The sequence below is a fragment of the Bos indicus genome, chromosome 26, assembly GCF_029378745.1.
Source record: "Bos indicus isolate NIAB-ARS_2022 breed Sahiwal x Tharparkar chromosome 26, NIAB-ARS_B.indTharparkar_mat_pri_1.0, whole genome shotgun sequence".
Classification (NCBI taxonomy): domain Eukaryota; kingdom Metazoa; phylum Chordata; class Mammalia; order Artiodactyla; family Bovidae; genus Bos; species Bos indicus.
The window spans coordinates 13817160-13838814 of record NC_091785.1 but is presented as its reverse complement, the minus strand read 5'-3'; the positions used below and the strand labels follow the sequence as shown (position 1 = coordinate 13838814).

Below are 21655 nucleotides of genomic sequence, written 5' to 3'. Positions count from 1 at the left end.
GAAACAACAGTTAAAACCAGACATGGAACAATGGACTCATTCAAAATTGGGAAAGGAGTACGTCAAGGCTGTATACTGTCACCCTGCTTATTTAACTTGTATACAGAGTACACCATGTAAAACACCAGACTGGAGGAAGCACAAGCTAGAATCAAGATTGCCAGGAGAAATATCAATAACTTCAGGTATGCAGTTGACACCACCCTTATGGCAGAAAGCAAAGAGGAACTAAAGAGCCTCTTGATGAAGGTGAAAGAAGAAAGTGAAAAAGCTGGCTTAAATCTCAACTTTCAAAAAACGAAGATCATGGCATCTGGTCCCTTCACTTCATTGCAAATAGATGGGGAAACAATGGAAACAGTAACAGAGTGTATTTTCTTGGGCTCCAAAATCACTGCGAACTGTGACTTCGGCCATGAAATTAAAAGATGCTTACTTCTTGGAAGAAAAGCTATGACAGACCTAGACATTAGGTTAAATTATTAAAAAGCAGAGACATTACTTTGCTGGCAATGGGCTGTATAGTGAAAGCTATGGTTTTTCCAGTAATCATATATGGATGTGAGGAGAACTGGACAATAAAAAAGCTGAAGACTGAAGAATTGATGCTTTCGAACTGTGGTGCTGGAGAAGACTCTTAAGAGTCCCTTAGATTGCAAGGAAACCAAACCAGTCAATCCCAAAAGAAATTAGTACTGAATATTCATTGAAAGGACTGATGCTGAAGCTGAAGCTCCAGTACTTTGGCCACCTGATGGGAAGAGCCGATTCATTGGAAAAGACTCTGATGCTGGGAAAGGTTGAAGGCAGGAAAAGAAGGGACGACAGAGCATGAGGTGGTTGGATGGCATCACTGACTCAATGGACTTGAGTTTGAGCAAGCTCCAGGAGATAGTGGAGGACAGGGAAGCCTGCTGTGCTGCAGTCCATGGGCTTGCAGAGTCAGACATGACTGAGTTGACTGAACAAGAACAAGAAAGTTGTGTGGACATTTGCTTTAATAGATCCTAGTAAGTAGTTTTGCAGTGTAGTTGTAAAGTTAAATTCAATTATACTTCCATCAGCAGTGTTTGAGAATGAGTTGCCTTACATCCTTGCAAATATATGGTGGTTGTGTCTTTTCCAGTTTTTGCCATTTTGGTTGTATTTTGTATTTCTTTGGTGGCAAGTGACGTAGAGCACATTTTCATATGCTTTTTGAACATTTGAGTATCTTTTGTTGAAGTCTCTTGCCCATTTTTCTTTGGGATGTTCACTGTTATTAATTTGTAAGAGTTCTTCATGTATTTGAATTATAATTATTTTGAATATTGCATATATTTCTCCCTTTCTTTGATTTTTCACTCTTGACTTTTGGTAAACAGATGTTCTTAATTAGTTTAGTTTATTAAATTTTTCCTTTATATTTATTGCTTTTGTGACCTGTTGAAGAAATTTTTGCCTACTCTAATGTCATGAAAATATTCTCATATGTACTTTTAAAGACTTTCTTGTTTACCTTTTACATTTAGACCTACAGTCCATCTGGAATTGATTTTTGTGTATGGTGTGGTAAGGATGAAGGTCTCTTTTTTGCCATATGGATATTCAGTTGACTCCAATATCCTTTATTGAAAAGACCATCCTTTCACCACTGCAGTGTTACTGTTTTCAGAAATCTGGTCACCATGTTACAGGAAGGGGGACCCCTTTCAGGGTCTTAGAGTGGGCTCTAGTGTAATACTCGGAAATGAATTGCCTGCGGAAATACGTGTGCTGACAAAGCAAGAGCCTTTATTGGTAAAGGGTGCCTGAGTGGAGAGCAGAAGGATAAGGGAACCCTGGAGAATTTACTCTGCCATGAGGCTTGTAGTCTTATGTTTTATGATTAGTTTCCAGGTTGTCTATGACCAGTCATCTCTGGTCTGTAGTCAGACTCAGGGTCCTTCCTGGCGGCACACTGATCTTTCAGCCAGGATGGGTTCCAGCACAAAGGATTCTGGGATATTGGTTGTCTCCTCACTCTTTTGGCCCCTCCTGAATTCTGGCTAGTTTCTGGAGGCAGGACCATGTTCCTTACTGGGACCTCTTGTTGTGGACATGATCTTCGTTTTCTGAATGTTGAGCTTTAAGCCAACTTTTTCACTCTCCACTTTCACTTTCATCAAGAGGCTTTTGAGTTCCTCTTCACTTTCTGCCATAAGGGTGGTGTCATCTGCATATCTGAGGTTATTGATATTTCTCCCAGCAATCTTGATTCTAGCTTGTGTTTCTTCCAGTCTAGCGTTTCTCATGATGTACTCTGCATATAAGTTAAATAAATAGGGTGACAATACACAGCCTTGACGTACTCCTTTTCCTATTTGGAACCAGTCTGTTGTTCCATGTCCAGTTCTAACTGTTGCTTCCTGACCTGCATACAAATTTCTCAAGAGGCAGGTCAGGTGGTCTGGTATTCCCATCTCTTGAAGAATTTTCCGCAGTTTATTGTGATCCACACAGTCAAAGGCTTTGGCATAGTCAATAAAGCAGAAATCGATGTTTTTCTGGAACTCTCTTGCTTTTTCCATGATCCAGCAGATGTTGGCAATTTGATCTCTGGTTGCTCTGCCTTTTCTAAAACCAGCTTGAACGTCAGGAAGTTCACGGTTCACATATTGCTGAAGCCTGGCTTGGAGAATTTTGAGCATTACTTTACTAGCATGTGAGATGAGTGCAATTGTGTGGTAGTTTGAGCATTCTTTGGCATTGCCTTTCTTTGGGATTGGAATGAAAACTGACCTCTTCCAGTCCTGTGGCCACTGCTGAGTTTTCCAAATTTGCTGGCATATTGCGTGCAGCACTTTCACAGGATCATCTTTCAGGATTTGGAATAGCTCAACTGGAATTCCATCACCTCCACTAGCTTTGTTCGTAGTGATGCTTTCTAAGGCCCACTTGACTTCACATTCCAGGATGTCTGGCTCTAGGTCAGTGATCACACCATCGTGATTATCTGGGTTGTGAAGATCTTTTTTATATAGTTCTTCTGTGTATTCTTGCCATCTCTTCTTAATATCTTCTGCTTCTGTTAGGTCCATACCATTTCTGTCCTTTATCGAGCCCATCTTTGCATGAAATGTTCCCTTGGTATCTCTGATTTTCTTGAAGAGATCTCTAGTCTTTCCCATTCTGTTGTTTTCCTCTATTTCTTTGCATTGATCGCTGAAGAAGGCTTTCTTATCTCTTCTTGCTATTCTTTGGAACTCTGCATTCAGATGTTTATATCTTTCCTTTTCTCCTTTGCTTTTCGCTTCTCTTCTTTTCACAGCTATTTGTAAGGCCTCCTCAGACAGCCATTTTGCTTTTTTGCATTTCTTTTCCATGGGGATGGTCTTGATCCCTGTCTCCTGTACAGTGTCACGAACCTCATTCCATAGTTCATCAGGCACTCTATCTATCAGATCTAGGCCCTTAAATCTATTTCTCACTTCCACAGTATAATCATAAGGGATTTGATTTAGGTCATACCTAAATCTAGTGGTTTTCCCTACTTTCTTCAATTTAAGTCTGAATTTGGCAATAAGGAGTTCATGGTCTGAGCCACAGTCAGCTCCTGGTCTTGTTTTTGCTGACTGTATAGAGCTTCTCCATCTTTGGCTGCAAAGAATATAATCAATCTGATTTTGGTGTTGACCATCTGGTGATGTCCATGTATAGAGTCTTCTCTTGTGTTGTTGGAAGAGGGAAATAGATGGGGAAACAGTGGAAACAGTATCAGACTTTATTTTTCTGGGCTCCAAAATCACTGCAGATGGTGACTGCAGCCATGAAATTAAAAGACGCTTAACTCCTTGGAAGGAAAGTTATGACCAACCTAGATAGCATGTTGAAAAGCAGAGACGTTACTTTGCCAACAAAAGTTCGTCTAGTCAAGGCTATGGTTTTTTCTGTGGTCATGTATGGATGTGAGAGTTGGACTGTGAAGAAAGCTGAGCGCCGAAGAATTGATGCTTTTGAACTGTGGTGTTGGAGAAGACTCTTGAGAGTCCCTTGGTCTGCAAGGAGATCCAACCAGTCCATTCTGAAGGAGATCAGTCCTGGGTGTTCTTTGGAAGGACTGATGCTAAAGCTGAAACTCCAGTCCTTTGGCCACCTCATGTGAAGAGTTGACTCATTGGAAAAGACTCTGATTCTGGGAGGGATTGGGGGCAGAAGGAGAAGGGGAAGACAGAGGATGAGATGGCTGGATGGCATCACTGACTCGATGGACGTGAGTCTATGTGAACTCCGGGAGTTGGTGATGGACAGGGAGGCGTGGCATGCTGCGATTCATGGGGTCGCTAAGAGTCGGACACGACTGAGCGACTGATCTGATCTCTGATCTGATATAAATATATGGACTTCCCTGGTGGCTCAGACGGCAAAGCATCTCCCTACAATGTGGGAGACCCACGTTCAATCCCTGGGTCAGGAAGATCTCCTGGAGCAGGGAATAGCAACCCACTCCAGTAGTCTTGCCGCCATCCCCCCCCACCCCAAAAAGCAGCTCTGTTCTTTAGGGCTGTGATTGGATAACCCACTAGGAAATTTGTTTTAGATGAGTGTTCAGTCCTGTTCTATCTATTCATAATAATTGTAGATGGGATCCTCTCACCTGGCCAATTAAAAATACCTACTCTGAGGCTGGCCATAGATTTAAGTTTTCTCTTATGGTCATTTAAACTCAATTGGAGTGATGAGCTAAGTCTCAATAAAAAATTAACTTCTCATCTATTAAAAGGAAAGCTCTTACAATTATGGGGAGGATCTACATGGTTAACACCAGGCTATGGTCATTAAGTTTAAAGGCTCCTCTATGTTGGGAATGGTTAAATCATACTAAAAATGATCAACCTGGTAATTATGAGACAAGGCTGGGTGCTTTATGAACTATTCCTGTTATTACCCTTAGAGATAGTGATTGGCATGGAACTCAGTGGATTTGTGGCACTAATTTATGGTCTTGACATCTACAGGGATGATACGAAGGTGTAGCCTGGGATTCCCATGAATTTAAGGTCATACATGTTAACAAATTACAGGTAACCCCAACCCATCTACCACTGGTATGATCCCAATGGGTCAAAGATCCGTATTCTACTGGTATGACCATTTAGCAGCTTGTGTGTGTGTGTGTGTGTGTGTGTGTGTGTGTGTGTGTACCTTCAATGGGGTTGGAGGATGTAATTGACCATATTTAAGCCTCGACAACTTTCATAAGCTTTAAATGATAGTAACTGGGCTATTAGCTTATTGAATTCTGAGATCTCTATGATGAGAAAGGCAGTGCTATGCAACTCCAAGACCCTTGACACCTTATAGCATCTCAGGGAGATATCTGTGCTATAATTCAAACTGAATGCTGTATTTTTGTACCTGATAAATCTTTTAATGTAACATTTGAACCACATGAAAAATCAGATTTCTGCTCTAAGTGACCGATTCCCTAGTCTTGATAATCTTTAAAAAAAAAAAACTGGTGTGGGAGGCTCATGGCTAAAATATTTACTTTTAATTCCACTAATGTTATTAACTATACCATTTGTATTTTGCTTGTTTCGCAAGATTATTATTTCTTGTATTCCAAGTATATGACTGAGCCTTCAATGGAAATAATGACTAGACTTGAAGCAGTTGATCAAATGTATAGTTTGATATATGATCAATGATTGTAATAGTGTCACTCTAGAAGGCAATGGCAACCCACTCAAGTACTCTTGCCTGGAAAATCCCATGGACGGAAGAGCCTGGAAGGCTGCAGCCCATGGGGTTGTGAAGAGTTGGACACGACTGAGCATCTTCACTTTCACTTTTCACTTTCATGCATTGGGGAAAGAAATGGCATCCCACTCCAGTGTTCTTGTCTGGAGAATCCCAGGGACGGGGGAGCCTCGTGGGCTTCCGTGTATGGGGTCGCACAGAGTTGGACACGACTGAACCGACTTAGCAGTAGCAGCAGCAGCTTATAAATATGAGAGTCATTTTCTTTTTAAATTTGAGTGTTCATTTTAGGAATGGAAGAGCAGAGATAGTTCATTTTCAAATACAATAAAATTATGTTAAGTATTAAGTTCAGTCGCTCAGTCGTGTCCGACTCTTTACGACCCCATGAATCGCAGCACACCACGCCTCCCTGTCCATCACCAACTCCTGGAGTTCATTCAGACTCACGTCCATCGAGTCAGTGATGCCATCCAGCCATCTCATCCTCTGTCGTCCCCTTCTCCTCCTGCCCCCAATCCCTCCCAGCATCAGAGTCTTTTCCAATGAGTCAACTCTTCGCATGAGGTGGCCAAAGTACTGGAGTTTCAACTTTAGGATCATTCCTTCCAAAGAACACCCAGGGCTGATCTCGTCTAGAATGGACTGGTTGGATCTCCTTGCAGTCCAAGAGACTCTCACGAGTCTTCTCCAACACCACAGTTCAAAGGCATCAATTCTTCGGCGTTCAGCTTTCTTCACAGTCCAACTCTCACATCCATACGTGTTAAGTATAGGCAGTGTTAATTTAGTTTTGTCATTTATCAAAGGGTCAGAGACCAAAGTTTAGTTTTTTTCACTGTGTATATTATTAGTAGACCTGTACTTGGGGTCAAGTGAATTGCTAAATGCCCAATTTAAACCATTTTCAAGTACACCTGAATAATAAGATTTTCTACCTTACCAATAAAAATTTGGCATATTAATTTTAAATAATCTTTAAAAATCTATTTCTTAAAACAAGTCTTTATATGACCTTTATGAGCGAACTTTTGTTTTTTTAAATATTCAAGTACTTGAAAATGTAGAAGTTTGGTAGATTAGGGAAGTCTTCAGGAGTAAGATTAACTGAGTTCATCCTTAGACTCGGGAATGAATATTGTAAGTATAACACGTTGGCAGAGGAAAAATTTTCTTTAGAAAGATAGAGGAAGGAAAAAAAATGGGGAATATACAGTAAGTTCATAGTAGGAATAAGAGGACCATTTATTTAGTTCTTTTAAAAAGAGCTTGTAGTAGATTGATTCAAAATGATTTTTTTGTCTTAAATTGTTTTGTTTTTTCCCTTGGAAATAAGTAGAAATAAAGACTACTGACTGCTGCAAATTGGTAGTCTCTGATAATACTACTTTAGTTCTAATTGGTGAAGAGGGGAAATAGAGAATTAAGATAGTTTTAAATGATGTCTGACATTTTTAATTCTTAGTTCAATCAGCACAGTCATGAAGTGACTTTATTCTGAACCCCTTGCATGAATGGCATTGAACCAAACCCCACAAGAGATAATACCTTCTGCCTATGTGAGCAAACTGGTAGTTGAAGTATTGCTCTCAGAAGCTATAGGTAATACCAGTTGATGTTAAGATGTTGTGAGATTCCAGCCTTGGGGTAATGAGGTTAAGATAGGAAAAATGTACATCAGGGGGAAAAAAGTTTTAAAAGAAACTGTAGCTACTTTCTGCCTTGAATAAAGATGTCACTGTCCTATGCAGTGAAACAATAAACATGTCAAATTATTTTTTTAATATTTAACTAAAACACTGTTTTAGTTTTAAAGAGCTGAATTTTATTTGATTGATCATTGTATGAATAATGCAAAGTAAACTTTCATTTTGACAAGTAAAATAAGGAGGTGTATGATTTAGAGCATATCAAGTAGAATCTTGAAATAAGTGATTTGTACCTTCATTGAAAATCAAATAGAAATCTTGGTGGATAGATAATGTCCAAAATTTATGACTGAAACCTATCTTTAACCTGACCTTCAAGAGTTAATATCATATTTCATATTAAGATTCTTTTCATTTTATAATATTACACGTATTTAAGTATGGTCAGATTTTAATTATCTTTCCTTAGTAGTCCACCTCCTCCCTTCTTTATTCTTCCCCACCCCACCTCTTTTGGTGTGGCTGGGTTCCTTCTGCTGGCTACCCAGTCATTACCATTCTAATACCATTTAAGGTAGCTCCTCTGGGTTTATTTATTTGAGTCCTGTAATCCAGTTTCTCTTTTAACCTGGCTTCCTAAATCAGTTGACAAACCGGTTTATTTTTCTCGTAACAACTCGTGATTTAGATTGGTTAGGAAGATAAAATGTAATCCGGCACAACGTCTTTCCCTTGGAATCGGTATTTGAAAGGCTTCCTCCTTTCGTGGCTGAGCGTGCTTAAATCGGGCAGAGTACCTAGTGAAGGACTTCAGCCCCCACAGTTCCCTGTGTGCGCATGCCCTCTTTTCTTACAGTTGTCAAAGTGCTTTTGCCAGAGCGGTCACATAATCAACCTGAAAGAAGAAAATAAATACTGTACACTTTTTAATTTTATCGATCCTTAAACACTGGACCCTCAAAGGTAACTGCTGCTAAGAATTTGTTACTTGAGATTGGGTGATTGCATGTAAAGGAAGATCTATTGTGTGTGTGGTGGGGGGAGGGGAAGGAGGTAGCTATTTCCCGGACTTTGCTGTAAATAAGAAAAAAGAAAAAAAAACTAACAAAAACCCACCCAAACGAATAGACTGTACAAACAGTTACTGACATTGCATGTTAATTTTGTAAATGTTATTTTAATCTATTGCTTATCTTTTGTTGAAAAGGGTCTTATTTATTAAAGATGGGTCTTGACCTTGACAGAGTGAATTTATGCAGAAAGTGAAATTAATGTCTTTAAGAAATGTTAAGAAGAGAAATGAGTGTTCCTAGTATGATAAAAAATTTTAAATGTAATATATTAATATTACTTATAGCCTTAAAATAGTCTGAGTCTAGCTTAGTTTGTGGCTTTTTTTTGCTATAGGACAGCATTAATTTTTCCACTATAAACATATAGTTTAAACTGAAGGCATTAACAGAAGGCATTGATACTAGCATCAGAAAAGCTGAGTGATATTAAAATTACAATCAAATGCATATTTCAGCCATGATGATATGGCTATTGTAAAGACAATTCTAGCCCACTGGGAGAGACTCAAATCCCATATTATAATGGTTTACTGCAGCACTGCTTAAACCAAGTATAAAAATGTCTCTTTCTATGTCCATTTTCTTTGGCAACAATAGAACTTTGTGTTGCTGTGAATCCAAGCTCTCCTTGCCTCTTTGTCATATTTACAGTACTGATCAAAGTCATTATTTTAGACCAAGGAAATTAAGGAACACAAAACCAATCTTAAATAGGTTTTATTGGTAGTAGTTGGCCATTTGTGATGTGTATTATACTGGGTTGGGTTCTTTTGGAGGGGTGGGTTGGGGAGGGAGGAGTTAAGGTGGCTGTGAAGCTTTTCCTTGAGCCCACTATTTTGTCTATGTATGAAACTTTAGAATGAGATATTAATCATTTTGAAGATATTCTTCAATAAAATAGAACTACTTTTAATCCCATTTCTTAGTCTGACATATTTTGTTTAATAGTTAAGAGCAGTAGCAAATCCATTTCCCAACACATTTATTTTACAGCAGTTATTATTGTGAGAATATCCAAAGGCAGAACTTCTGTGTGTATCTGAATGCCATTTTAGGAGTGTCCTGAGAAAGATGCTTCTCCGAGTATCTGAGTTAATTAACTGTATTAAATATATTAATAACTTTGTTGCAAGTATACTGAATCACCATCTAAAAATAATTATGTATTTGGTCATATGCACCTTGAACATTTTAAAATACTTGTTTTCAGGGTCTCAGCACTGTAATATTCATATATTTAAAGCAATTAATGTGTTCTAAAGGACAAACGAACTCAGTGATAACTATGGGTATGGAAATCTCCTGGTTTTGAGCGATTACTATTTTCATCCTTGAATGATTAAACAGGCTGTATGGCAGAGGTGAATATAGCCCTTCTATGCGAAATGGAAAATACCATACACTCCTTATATGGCTAAATGAAGCAGTGATGGCAATGCACTATAATTACAATGTATGAGAATTTGCGACTTTGTACTGTGCTATTTTTAACACGTTAGCTAGCATATGGTAATTCAGGGTCTTCAAACCATAATCTTTCACTGTTAATACTAGTGATAAGAGAATAGGTTCTAAATTTGCCAAAGTCTTGTGACCAAGGCAGCAGCAGGAGGATTCAAAAAATGAAAAATCTGGCAACCCCAATATTATCTTGACTTCATACTTAAATCTGAGGGATTTTTTTTAAAGCCCCACCCCCACCTCATCTCATAGACAGTCCCCCGTCCCCCTCCCTCCTTTCTCTCTCCTTCTTCCTCCCTCCCTCCCTCCGCGTGTCTCTCTCCCTGACCTCAAATCCAACGAGAACATTTCTTCACTCTGCAGAGAAATTCTCAGGCTCCTGTTGAGACCTGAACTACTGAGATGCCAAGAAATCTCTTGTGAGGCAGAATTGGAAACGAGAACATTGGAGAATAAGAAAAAAAAAAACAACAAAAAACACCCATCTAATCCTTAGAGTAACAAGAAGCAAGGACTTGCAAATGTTGCAGTAGATTTTTACCTCTTTTAAAAGGATGTTTTTTTTTTTTTTTTAATGTCTCCTAACAAAATGGAGTAGCTGCAGCTACTGGGAGGCCAGAGAATGGTTGTGCAGATGAGTCCTCCTAACAAATGCCAAGGATTTCCTCCCTCGTGGTTCGCTGCGGCTAAATGAAACAATTATCGAGGCAAAAAGGCAGTTTGCTAATCAAGGGGGATAAGACTACTGTTTCTTTAAAGTGCCCGAGCGGGGAAGGGGGAAGAAAGGGTCGTGTGTGGTGTCTTTTTAACCTTGCTGAAGGACGCAGCTGTATTTATTGACGTATGCAAATAGCTGGGGGAGGGTGGTGCTTGGGAAAAAACAGGAACCAGAATCAGTTTCTCATTGCAGGGTGAACGCTCTGAGTTCCGGTGAAGGGGAAAGAGACGTGGCGAAATTGCTGTCTTTCTGTCTTATAAGCACCTCTCTTACTAATACAGAAAAGGAACCTAGACATCAGAAAGGGTGAAGACGCTCTCACAGTATTTTAAGAGACCTTGCACGAGCTCCCCCACCCCAGCCCGACCTGTTCTTCTAAATGGGAGATTATGGATTTGCATTGCAATTGGCTAGTAGCGGTGGCACTGGATTTTCGCAACTAAAACACCCGCCCGCTCCAGCAAGCAGCATTAACGAACACACTGGCAATAACGCGTTTCTCTTTTTTCCCATTTCAGCTGCGCAAACCATGCAGGATGATTTACTGATGGACAAAAGCAAAACCCAGCCCCAGCCCCAGCAGCAGCGGCAGCAGCAGCAGCAGCCCCAGCCCGAGCCCAGCACCGCCGAAGCCCCGTCCACGCCCCTGTCCTCAGAGACCCCCAAGCCGGAGGACAGCAGCGCAGTGCCGGCCCTCAGCCCCGCCGCGGCTCCGCCGGCCCCTAACGGCCCCGACAAGATGCAGATGGAATCGCCGCTCCTGCCGGGCTTGGGTTTCCACCAGCCCCCTCAGCAGCCGCCGCCACCGCCGCAGGAGCCCGCGGCGCCGGGCGCGTCTCTGTCGCCGTCCTTCGGCAGCACCTGGTCCACGGGCACCACGAACGCGGTAGAGGACAGCTTCTTCCAGGGGATCACCCCAGTCAACGGGACCATGCTCTTCCAGAACTTCCCGCACCACGTCAACCCAGTCTTCGGAGGCACCTTCTCCCCGCAGATCGGCCTGGCGCAGACCCAGCACCACCAGCAGCCGCCGCCGCCCGCGCCGCAGCCAGCGCAACCGGCGCAGCCCCCGCAGGCGCAGCCCTCGCAGCAGCGCCGCTCGCCTGCCAGCCCCAGCCAGGCTCCCTACGCGCAGAGGGGCGCCACGGCGGCGTACGGTCACCAGCCCATCATGACTAGCAAGCCGTCCTCGTCCTCGGCCGCCGCAGCCGTAGCCGCCGCCGCCGCTGCCTCGTCCGCGTCGTCCAGCTGGAACACGCACCAGAGCGTGAACGCCGCCTGGAGCGCGCCGTCCAACCCGTGGGGCGGCCTGCAGGCGGGCAGGGACCCTCGCCGGGCGGTCGGCGTGGGCGTGGGCGTGGGCGTCGGGGTGCCCTCGCCCCTCAACCCCATCTCGCCGCTCAAAAAGCCCTTCTCCAGCAACGTGATCGCGCCGCCCAAGTTCCCCCGCGCGGCCCCGCTCACCTCCAAGTCCTGGATGGAGGATAACGCTTTCCGGACCGATAATGGTAACAATCTGTTGCCATTTCAGGTAATGCTCAGGTGCACCTGTATACGCTTTCTTTCCACTCCGCTCCCTTTCCCCTGTCTTCCCTGCCATTTAATCGGCCATTGATTGTGGTTCTTTAAAAAAGGCAGCGTTTGCCAACTCCCCTGCCGTTTTCCGAAGCCTTTAGTTCACTGAGGGTGTTCTACTACGGGGACAAGGGTGGGGGAAGCGTTGTGACTGCTCGAGGAATCTTATTTATGCACCCTGACGAGACAGAAAGGGGCCTTTTTCTTTTAGCCTATTTTTTCTCTCCGTCGTGCTTGTGCCTCTTCTTTTGACCTTCTTTGACAGGAAAAGCTGCAAGTGTATGGCAAGGTGCCGGCATAGTCCCAGGCTGAGTAGGCTGAGTGAGATTCCTGTCGTTTTCAGTGGCTGCACATTTCACGTTATGCAATCCCGGGCTCAGGGTGTCTCCGGAAAGCCGTCCACTCCCAAACCACCCTGGCCCTACTCTTCAAGGGGTTAACAGCCCTGGAGTGGTGCTATTTCAGACAGTTGCATATGCTCAATTAAACTAATGTGAACACATGTGTTTATGTCTCGCTAAGGTGCTGGCATCATTAATAGCAATCAGCATATTGCCCCTGCCGGGAAAATTAGAGTGTGAGATTCCAATAAACACTGGAACTGTATCAGGAACCAAGATGGAAGAGTGGAAATTCTAGGGGTAACCCTTCCCATGTTATCTAGGACTTAGAAATTGTTTTGTTTTGTTTTTAATCCAGAGGATAGAGACAATAGGACGCGACCTTCAGAGCCATATTGCAATGGAGTCTATTTGCTAGCTAGCACTGAAATATTTAAAGCTGCAGTGTCCTTCAGTTGGGTTATTTAAGAAGACAGTGCAGATCAATTACACTATTTGAAACTGGGCAAAGTGAAAGTCTTGCAACTTTAATGAAAAATGAGCCTTGTGTCTTGGTGTTAAATGCCAGTGAAAAACTCAGGAAGTGCCCCAGACAAAAAGGTTGAATGGAGTGTCCTTATTCTGTACTTGCTTTCTGATCCAGTGCATGGCCACATCAGTTGGCAGTGTGCTGGACATCTTGAGTTGGAAAGGGTGGTGAGGGTGAGGATTCACTGGAGGCCTTTGTTCTCAGGAAAACATTCATCCTTCACTTACAAACTGATTTGTCCATAGGCTTCCAGGCTCGGTTAAAAAAGAAAGAAGGAGCGAGGGCGGCTCTGGGTAAGACCCAGCTTGGATCTTTGGATCCAAGGAAATGAAACAGAAATCCTTTGAGCATTGCTGAAAAATGGCAGAATCGACATTTGACAGAGTTAGTTTAAAGCATCAGGTGCAGTTGGAGCCTTATTTTATTGCTCTTTACATTTCAGATGTGATGTTTGGCGTGGCTCCCATCCGTGAAGGAGGAGGTAGGGATATTAAGAAGCACATGATGCTGTAAGCTAGAGCAAGAATTTTTAACCTCCTCAGTTCAAGGGGGTCTCTGACACCCATAAATTATGTGTATGAGAATTTTTAATGAGACAATCTTACCAGATTTTTACAGGATTGCTTCAGGGATGGAAGAGTCTAATTTCTCTATGTGCTTATTTGTGTGTGTGTGTGTTGGAGGGCTAGACAGGCAGGCTGCTTTTGATAGGAGAGCCCCTCTTTTTCTAACAGTCTCTCTCTTTATTCTGATGCGCTCTACCCAAATCTAGTTTTAGAAGATAACCTAAAATCTAACAGAGAGATTTCGGGCCTGGAAGCTGATAGTGTAGACATTAGCCATCTTTTTCTAAGAGTAGAATCTGAATACAACTAGGTTTTGATTAATTATTTCCAGAAATGGGGACTAGGGAGAGATTAAATCCATAAAATTTCCCCCAAACTGATATTGACAAGTAATGTGTGGATTGCCAGTTGTTTCTCAGCAAAGCATTTACCAGCCATGCTAATAAGAGCCAGATGGACTGGATTGAGTTTGGATTCTTGTTTTTTCATCACTGGTAGTGCTATTGAGTAGGGAAAGATGGCCAAAAGATTTGTAGGAGGAGAGATTTGATTGAAAATTGAGCTTTATAAATTTGGCCTTAGGAAGAATTACATGGGCTTTATGTCTCTTTCTCTCTTTTTAAAAACTATTTAAAATGGAGCCTTTGGGTTTTGAAGCAATATTGGAATCAGAGTAGGAGTAACCTGGCTGTGTTTTGGCTTGAAATAGTATCATATTAGGTTTCTATTGATAAATATATCAAGTTTAAAAAGACAAAAATACCTTGAGTCTTGAGTGAAGAAATTTACATGTTTGTGTATGTATTTGAATCATTTTTCTACAAAAAGAAAATGCCTTAAGTAGTTCTTAATGACTTATTAAAAAATTATTTTGATAAATAGGACTTTTTTCTTTAAATCTAGGAGTTTATTTCATAGAATACCAACTTAATTTGTTTTTATTCCACAGACTGTTTGAGCTAAAAGGGGCTTTCAATAGTGATCTACGTATCTTAATATTAAAAAAAAAAAAAATCCATATCTCCTGCCCATTCCCAACAGTGCTGGTTCACTCTTTCGCCAACTAATAAAATAGTTTTTGGAACTTTTCTTCTGTGGTTTATATTGTGAAAGCAGTCACTGTATTTGAATGTGATTTTTCAAACTACACATGCTTTCTATGCCCTTCCCTTAATTCTAACAAAGTTGATTGGTTTCTCTGCGTTAGGGTGGCTCCTTCCTTAGGGATTACTTGTATCTAGAAGCCACCTCATTTCTGTAAATAAGGAAACTGAGGTCCTGAGAGGTAGCATGGCATAACTAAGGTACTGGTGCTTTGGCTAATTTTGTCGATGTGTGTTGTTAACTTCCCTGCAGCACTAGTCTTGTCAGGTACAATTCATTTTAGCATCAGGCTCTCTTTAGGCTCCATTCAAAGGGACTTTCTTATGGAACTATCTCATGAGGTTCTCTGGCTGGCTCTTAGTGCTGTTCCACACACCATAAGAGCTCAAGAGCAGTGAGTTACCCCGCGTGGAGTATTATACTATGCTTCATTCTCTTATTTATGTAAGAAAGAGAAGCCTAGGTTTGTAAAAGGACTAGAAGCAGAGGTATTTTCTATATGTAATGAATTTGGGCTTAGATAACCGTTGTTGTCCAGAGACATTTAGAAGCAACTTTTGAGAGCACCTGTTCCACTACTCAGCTCATTTTCCAGAAGAGGAAATGAAAGTTCAAATGGCTTCCTCAAGTTCAGGTGGGTAGTTTCTATCAGAAGCAGATTTTGGAGGCAGATTGCTAGGTTCACATCTTAACTCTGCCAGTTCCTAGCCTTGTAATCTTGAGTAAATTGTGTGTACATGTTGATCCTCAAGTTCATCATCTGTAAAATGGGAATAATGATAATTACTTGCTTCATAGGAATTCAGTGAGAAGCTACATATAAAGTGCTTAGCACAATTTTTGGCTCATAGTAAAGTACCTTATAAATGTTGAATTATGATTATTGCTAATCATAATGGTGACCAGAGGCTTTGTATGATCTTATCATAGTGTGGATTACTGCTTTTTCATCCTGTGCAATCTGAAAAACCCCAAACTTCTGTGAAATGTTAGTCTTTTTTTCATCTGTCTGAAGGTACTTTCTGGTTACTGTAACAATGAGGTGATCGCCCACTTACCTATGAGCGAGGCCCTTTGCTAAGCACTTCATATGTAGTTTCTTTTTGGAACTCCTTTAAAGTAGAGGATTATGATTAGCCTCATTATCCTGACAAAGAAATTGAGGGTTAGTGCGTTTACATTATTTCCTCACAGTCACATAGCCAGTAACTGGCAGAGTTGGGATTTGAACCCAGGAGATATGCCTGCAGAGCCTGTGGAGGTGTATAACCTCCAGGACATCAGGTAACCATGCAGGAGACTGAGCGGCATCTGTATTTGACATTATGATATAGTCTGGAAATCATGTTGGTAAAATATTTTTGTATAGTGAGAAGCAGAGGAAGAAAAATACAGTGCCCATCCATATGCTACCATTTAGATTCAACAGTAATCAAAATTTTCCCTATTTACATATTTACTTATTCTGTGTATTTTTGAATTTGTATTTTTGGGAAAAAATTCAAATTATATTCTTCTTTCTCTCCGCATTTTTTATCTTTATCCCACCCATCTTTTTCTATCTCAGGTTGAGAACAACTCTATAGATTTTATATTTTCTGGCATAAATCTACTTAAATGTAATTTAGTGTTAATTGTGCTGGTGGGTTGTCTATAACAGAGAAAGAAATTCCTTACATGAATTCATGGGAATATAAATTATTAAAAAAAAATATGCCTAAGCATAATAAATTTTTAAGAAACATCAATATTTTCAACCTACCTATTCTCCTTTTATTTTTGAAACTATCTTTTCCGGAGGTAAACTGTCTAGTTTATTCTTGCTTTTGAGTAAGGATAGTATGTATGGCCTAGCTTTAAAGCTAGAGACCTTTCTATAGTTGGTTTCTTAACTGCTGCTCTAATGCAAAACCACTTAAAGTCCACCCAATTCCACAAATTGTTTCAGAACTTATTATGGTATGGTTAATATGTATGCCTGAAAAGCTTCAGTATCTATATTCTATGTAAAAGAGGCATTGGTTAGAAAATATTGGAAGGTTTTCTTTACTACTGAAAACATTAATATATAAACTGTATACTTTAAAATTGCATGTAGAAAAGGACTTAGCTTTAAACTCTTCATGACCTTGTAGCAAGTTGATATAAAAATATGCTCTCAGAATTGTAATGAGTTTAGATATCCTCTAAGACATAATTTTCTACTTAAATAGCTTTCTCCACTGGTTGGCCTATTTTGCTGTCTTCCAAGGGCTGCATAAGGGGTAATGCTTATCCACTTGGGAGGGTGTCATTGCTTAGATAGTTTTTGTAGTGTTTTGATCTGCAAGTGTCAAAAGAATGTGCTTACTACAATATGAAAAATTTGATGAAGCCTTGTGGATTTTACTGAGGAAGGGAATGGAGGGGAATATAGAGTAGTGGACAGCCTTTGAAGTTTGGAATGAGGAAAACTCTGGTTGAAGCCCCAGCTCTGTCACTGGTGATTAGAATCAAGTCATTTATCCAATGATTTCTTTTTCCAAAAGTCTGCAAAAATGGAAAGAGAGCCTGTATTTGGGGTTTCTTTTATGAGAGAATGTATACAGGTGTCCAGAAAATTACATACTGGTATGGCAGAGACATTACTTTGCCAACAAAGGTCTGTCTAGTTAAGGCTATGGTTTTTCCAGTGGTCATGTATGGATGTGAGAGTTGGACTGTGAAGAAAGCTGAGCGCCAAAGAATTGATGCTTTTGAACTGTGGTGTTGGAGAAGACTCCTGAGAGTCCCTTGGACTGCAAGGAGATCCAACCAGTCCATTCTGAAGGAGATCAGCCCTGGGATTTCTTTGGAGGGAATGATGCTAAAGCTGCAGCTCCAGTACTTTGGCCACCTCATGCGAAGAGTTGACTCATTGGAAAAGACTCTGATGCTGGGAGGGATTGAGGGCAGGAGGAGAAGGGGAAGACAGAGGATGAGATGGCTGGATGGCATCACCGACTCGATGGACATGAGTTTGAGTGAACTCCGGGAGTTGGTGATGGACAGGAAGGCCTGGTGTGCTGCGATTCATGGGGTGGCTAAGAGTCTGACACGACTGAGTGACTGAACTGAATTGAACTGATGGCTCTTAAATGGCACTGGTAACTAGAGACATTTCGAGTTTAATAGAAGACATGCTTGTTGATAGCCAGTAGTCCAGGGTTAAATGCTAGTGGGCATCTGGAAGCGGAAAGGGCCTAGAAAGATGTGTCCAGCAGCGACAGAAGAGCAATGAAAGGCTGTGTGTGCGTTATGCTGACTGTCTGTCCTAGAAGCCAGTCATGGTGCTCTGAAGGTGCTCTGACTTATGTCACAAGGATGGTGTGTATTTGTAACTACCTGCTTCTTCTGTGGCTAAGTCACCAATGCAAATGTGAGATTTTGGTTGTTCTGGAGCCCCAAAGGCTCTGATCTGAAGCTCCTTACCACCACTACCCTGAAGACCACGCCAGCCTCTGTAGGGAGCAGGATAGTTATGAGAAAGAGAATTCAGTATAGATACCTGCGTTGGGTCTTGAGAGTTGAGGATTATATTCTAGCTACAGCTTCAAAGGTGCTTTCCTGGAGAGATCACTGTGCTTGCAGTAGTAGCCGGCTTCATAGGGAATTTTCCGCAGTTGGTTCTTGTATCTTGTAGGTGGCTTGTTCTGCAGGCATCTGTTATGCTTCAGTCCTGTTACATTTAGTTTTCATATGCTTCGGTGTTCATTACAAGTGCTAGGCATGTAAACTTCTTAATGTGAAACCATTGTAATGTTTTGACCTAATTTGATGTAGGGAAGTACTAGTGAATTAAAATAATACAATAAATTAGCATATTAGAATCAAGACCACTTTCTTTCTAGAAACACTATTACATAATCCTCAGAAATAATGACTGTATGATATTAAACATTGTTAGCAGTCTTCAGAGTTAGAGTTAGAGAAATGGGCACCAAAGAGCCTTTATCTCATTTGAAGTGATCATAGAATAAATGTACACAGAGGGAAAGAAATGTTGTGTACTGATATTGTTTGGATAAGACTTGTACAGCCAAATATCTTCATTCCTGAGGTGTTCAAACTTATTTCAAAGGCAAGGTCAAGCACAGGAGAAAAAACTTAACTCCCTATCTTTAGGAATTCAGTGCAGTGAATTAAATGGCCAGTGTGACCAACTGAACCAGCATCTAGAAGTTCATGAGCGCCTGACATAGGTGCTCACTAAATGAATGAATAAACATTTAAATACAAGTTGCTATAGTTTTGTCTTTTCTACAATACCACATGTTTAGCATTTTCAAGACAACTTCTCCACTATAGCATTTCTCTACAAGGTGTTCATAGCATATGAAAACATAGGCAAATGTACAGAATGTCATAAAGGATATCTTCACATATTTTCTAGGCTGTGACTCTGTTTGTAGGTTTGGCATGCTAAGAAGTAAGCAAGGGTCTTGCTTTGACGTAAGAAATTTTGGCAACCAATAGAGGGTAACGTTAACTTGTATCCTATGAGCTAAATTTTTCTTTACTTCTTTTCAACTCATTCTTTTGGAGTTAACTGACCCTGTCATGGTGATCATGTTTTATTCTTGTCTTCCCAAATAAAGTTATAAATATTTGAAGTGACCAGAATGAGCGTCAGAATACATATTAAGGTGACAATTCTTTGGTCTAAGAGGTTGACAGAGAAGTAGATTATAGTCAGCCTGTTCATTTAGTCATTCATTTGAAGATTGTGAGGTTGGAAAGCAGAGGTGTAAGGGGCAAAAGACATTCTATCTTAGGTATATGGTAGAGTTTGGGGACTAGCTAAGGATTTAAATACTTCAGAGGAAACATTTTAGTGATCTGACATTCTAACCCCCTAAGTCCAGGAGACCTAGTTCTTAGGTTTCAGATAGCCAGCAGTTAAAAAGGACAAGAAGTGAATGTGCTCAGAAGCACCTCTCTTTTGCAATCTGTTGTGGAAATTTTCCTTTCCTCTTTTGGACTAGAGACATATAAACTAGATATGCAGGGGATTAAAAATAGTGAAGACCAGTAAGGTTTATGAGTAAAGATTGTGGGGAAAGGCGGAGAGACAATTTTTGGATCATGAATCCATTATTTATGTGTTTGCATTTGATTTTATGGGTAAACTATTCAATTCTTTGCCACGTTGTTATTTAAAGTGATTGTAATCAATGGTAGAATCCTGTGTTCAGATAAACAGCCTATGCAGTATTTTTGTTAATCACATATCTATTACAGAATTCCCTGATCAAAGGGATGGGATTTGTATTAAGTTTCTTTTGGCATCTTTGTTCATAGTCATAATCCATGTACTCCAGCTTGTGGGTGTTGTATTATTTTTGATGTTGTCTCCAAACAGATTCAGCTAACAAATACAGGGGACCCTGCGTGTCAAGCACTGGCCTCACCCTTTTCACATAAACTATTTTATTTAATCCTTATACATTCTTGTGAATTAGGGATCATCCTCCTCCTAAGACTCAGACTATCACCGGACTAGTAAGGTGACAGAGGAGGTCTTTTGACTCTATGTCCAGTTCTCATTTTACTACACCTGCTTGTCTGTTACCACTTAACACTCTTTCAGTGTGCCTTTGATATTTCACTCTTTCCCCAGAAATTCCATGATTCCCCTCATCCCTCATTTCCTATAAGCCCTCCTTATTCACTGAAATGAGATGAGGTTTTTGTTTGTTTCCCCACACTAGAATGTAGGTTCCACAAAGACAAGGACCTTTTTCACTGTTGTGTTTTCGGGGTTGTAACGGTACCTGGGATATTTTAGGCACATGGTAAATATTTGTTGAATGATTCACATTTACAAGTGATTGATAAGATATTTATTGGTCATTTGCATGTAGTTGGCAATGTAAGAGCAGTTTCATCTTATAAAGATTTAACTGGCTGCTACCCGAGGTCAGGCACTGCGGATTAAAGCTGAGCCGTATCCTGTCCTCACCCAACTCCCTGACAAACGTGAGCTAAAAAATAGGATGGTAAGTTTTATAATGGGGTGATATCACACAGCAAAGAGAATGTGTGGTTGAATCAGAGGAAGGACACATTAAATTGTGGAGAGGGTATAAGGGGTGGGCTGGAAAGGCTGTAGGAAAGTCTTTTGTAGTTAAAAATATTTTCAGATGTTTTCTGATTTTGAGAGTAATACATGTTCATTATAAACTTGAGGGAAAAAGAGTGGCCATCATTCTTTCACCCAGAAACAATTATTCTTAAAGTTTTGGTGCATTTTCTAATAATTCTGTCTTTAATGTATTATATGTATAGTATATTTTATATGGTTGAGATGATTTTATTGTAAATACTTTTATTTCCATATTTTTTAGCGTTTCATACTATTAAATTTATAAACTTTTTTTTATTATTGCATAATAGTCCATCACAGGAATCCCTTGCAGTTTAACAAATTATACTTGTATTTGGAGGATTTCACTTTTCAGTTTTTAACTGTTAAACATAATGGTGTCATGAACACCTTTGGGCATTTAAGATTTTTATATAGAGGTGAGTGGATAGGATTCCATAGACAGACCAGGACATCATGGTTGGCGTTGCAGCAAAGATTTATTTTAAGCAGAGGGAAAAACAGAGTCACAGGAAAACACATGCACACACACACACACACAACATGGTGTATTGAGGAAGCAGAAGATTCAGCATAGTGGTGACACTAGTGGGAGATGAGGTTGGAGATGTAGGTAGGGTCAGATCACAAAGGACATTCCAGCATTTCTGTGCCTTCATCTTTTTTCACTGGGAACACTGAAGGATTTTTAAGCTGAGAAAGCCATCGCAAGGCTTTAATCTGGGCAGTGAAGTGATCAATCTTTGTTTCAGAAAGATTATTCTGGGATATGGATGCAGGAACTATACATAAGC

At 40.6% G+C, this 21655-nt stretch overlaps 1 protein-coding gene across 9 annotated transcripts in view; it reads left to right on the top strand.

Moving 5' to 3' along the window:
* Positions 1-21655, top strand: part of CPEB3 (cytoplasmic polyadenylation element binding protein 3) — a 200977-nt gene that overhangs the window by 39115 nt on the left and 140207 nt on the right. For 5 of the 9 annotated variants that reach the window (XM_019952805.2, XM_070780476.1, XM_070780475.1 and 2 more), the window contains exon 1: positions 10935-12153. In XM_019952805.2, coding sequence (XP_019808364.2) covers positions 11002-12153 — 1152 coding nt within the window. In that variant the 5' untranslated portion in view covers positions 10935-11001. The other 4 variants (XM_070780479.1, XM_070780480.1, XM_070780477.1 and 1 more) reach the window with 3 other exon arrangements.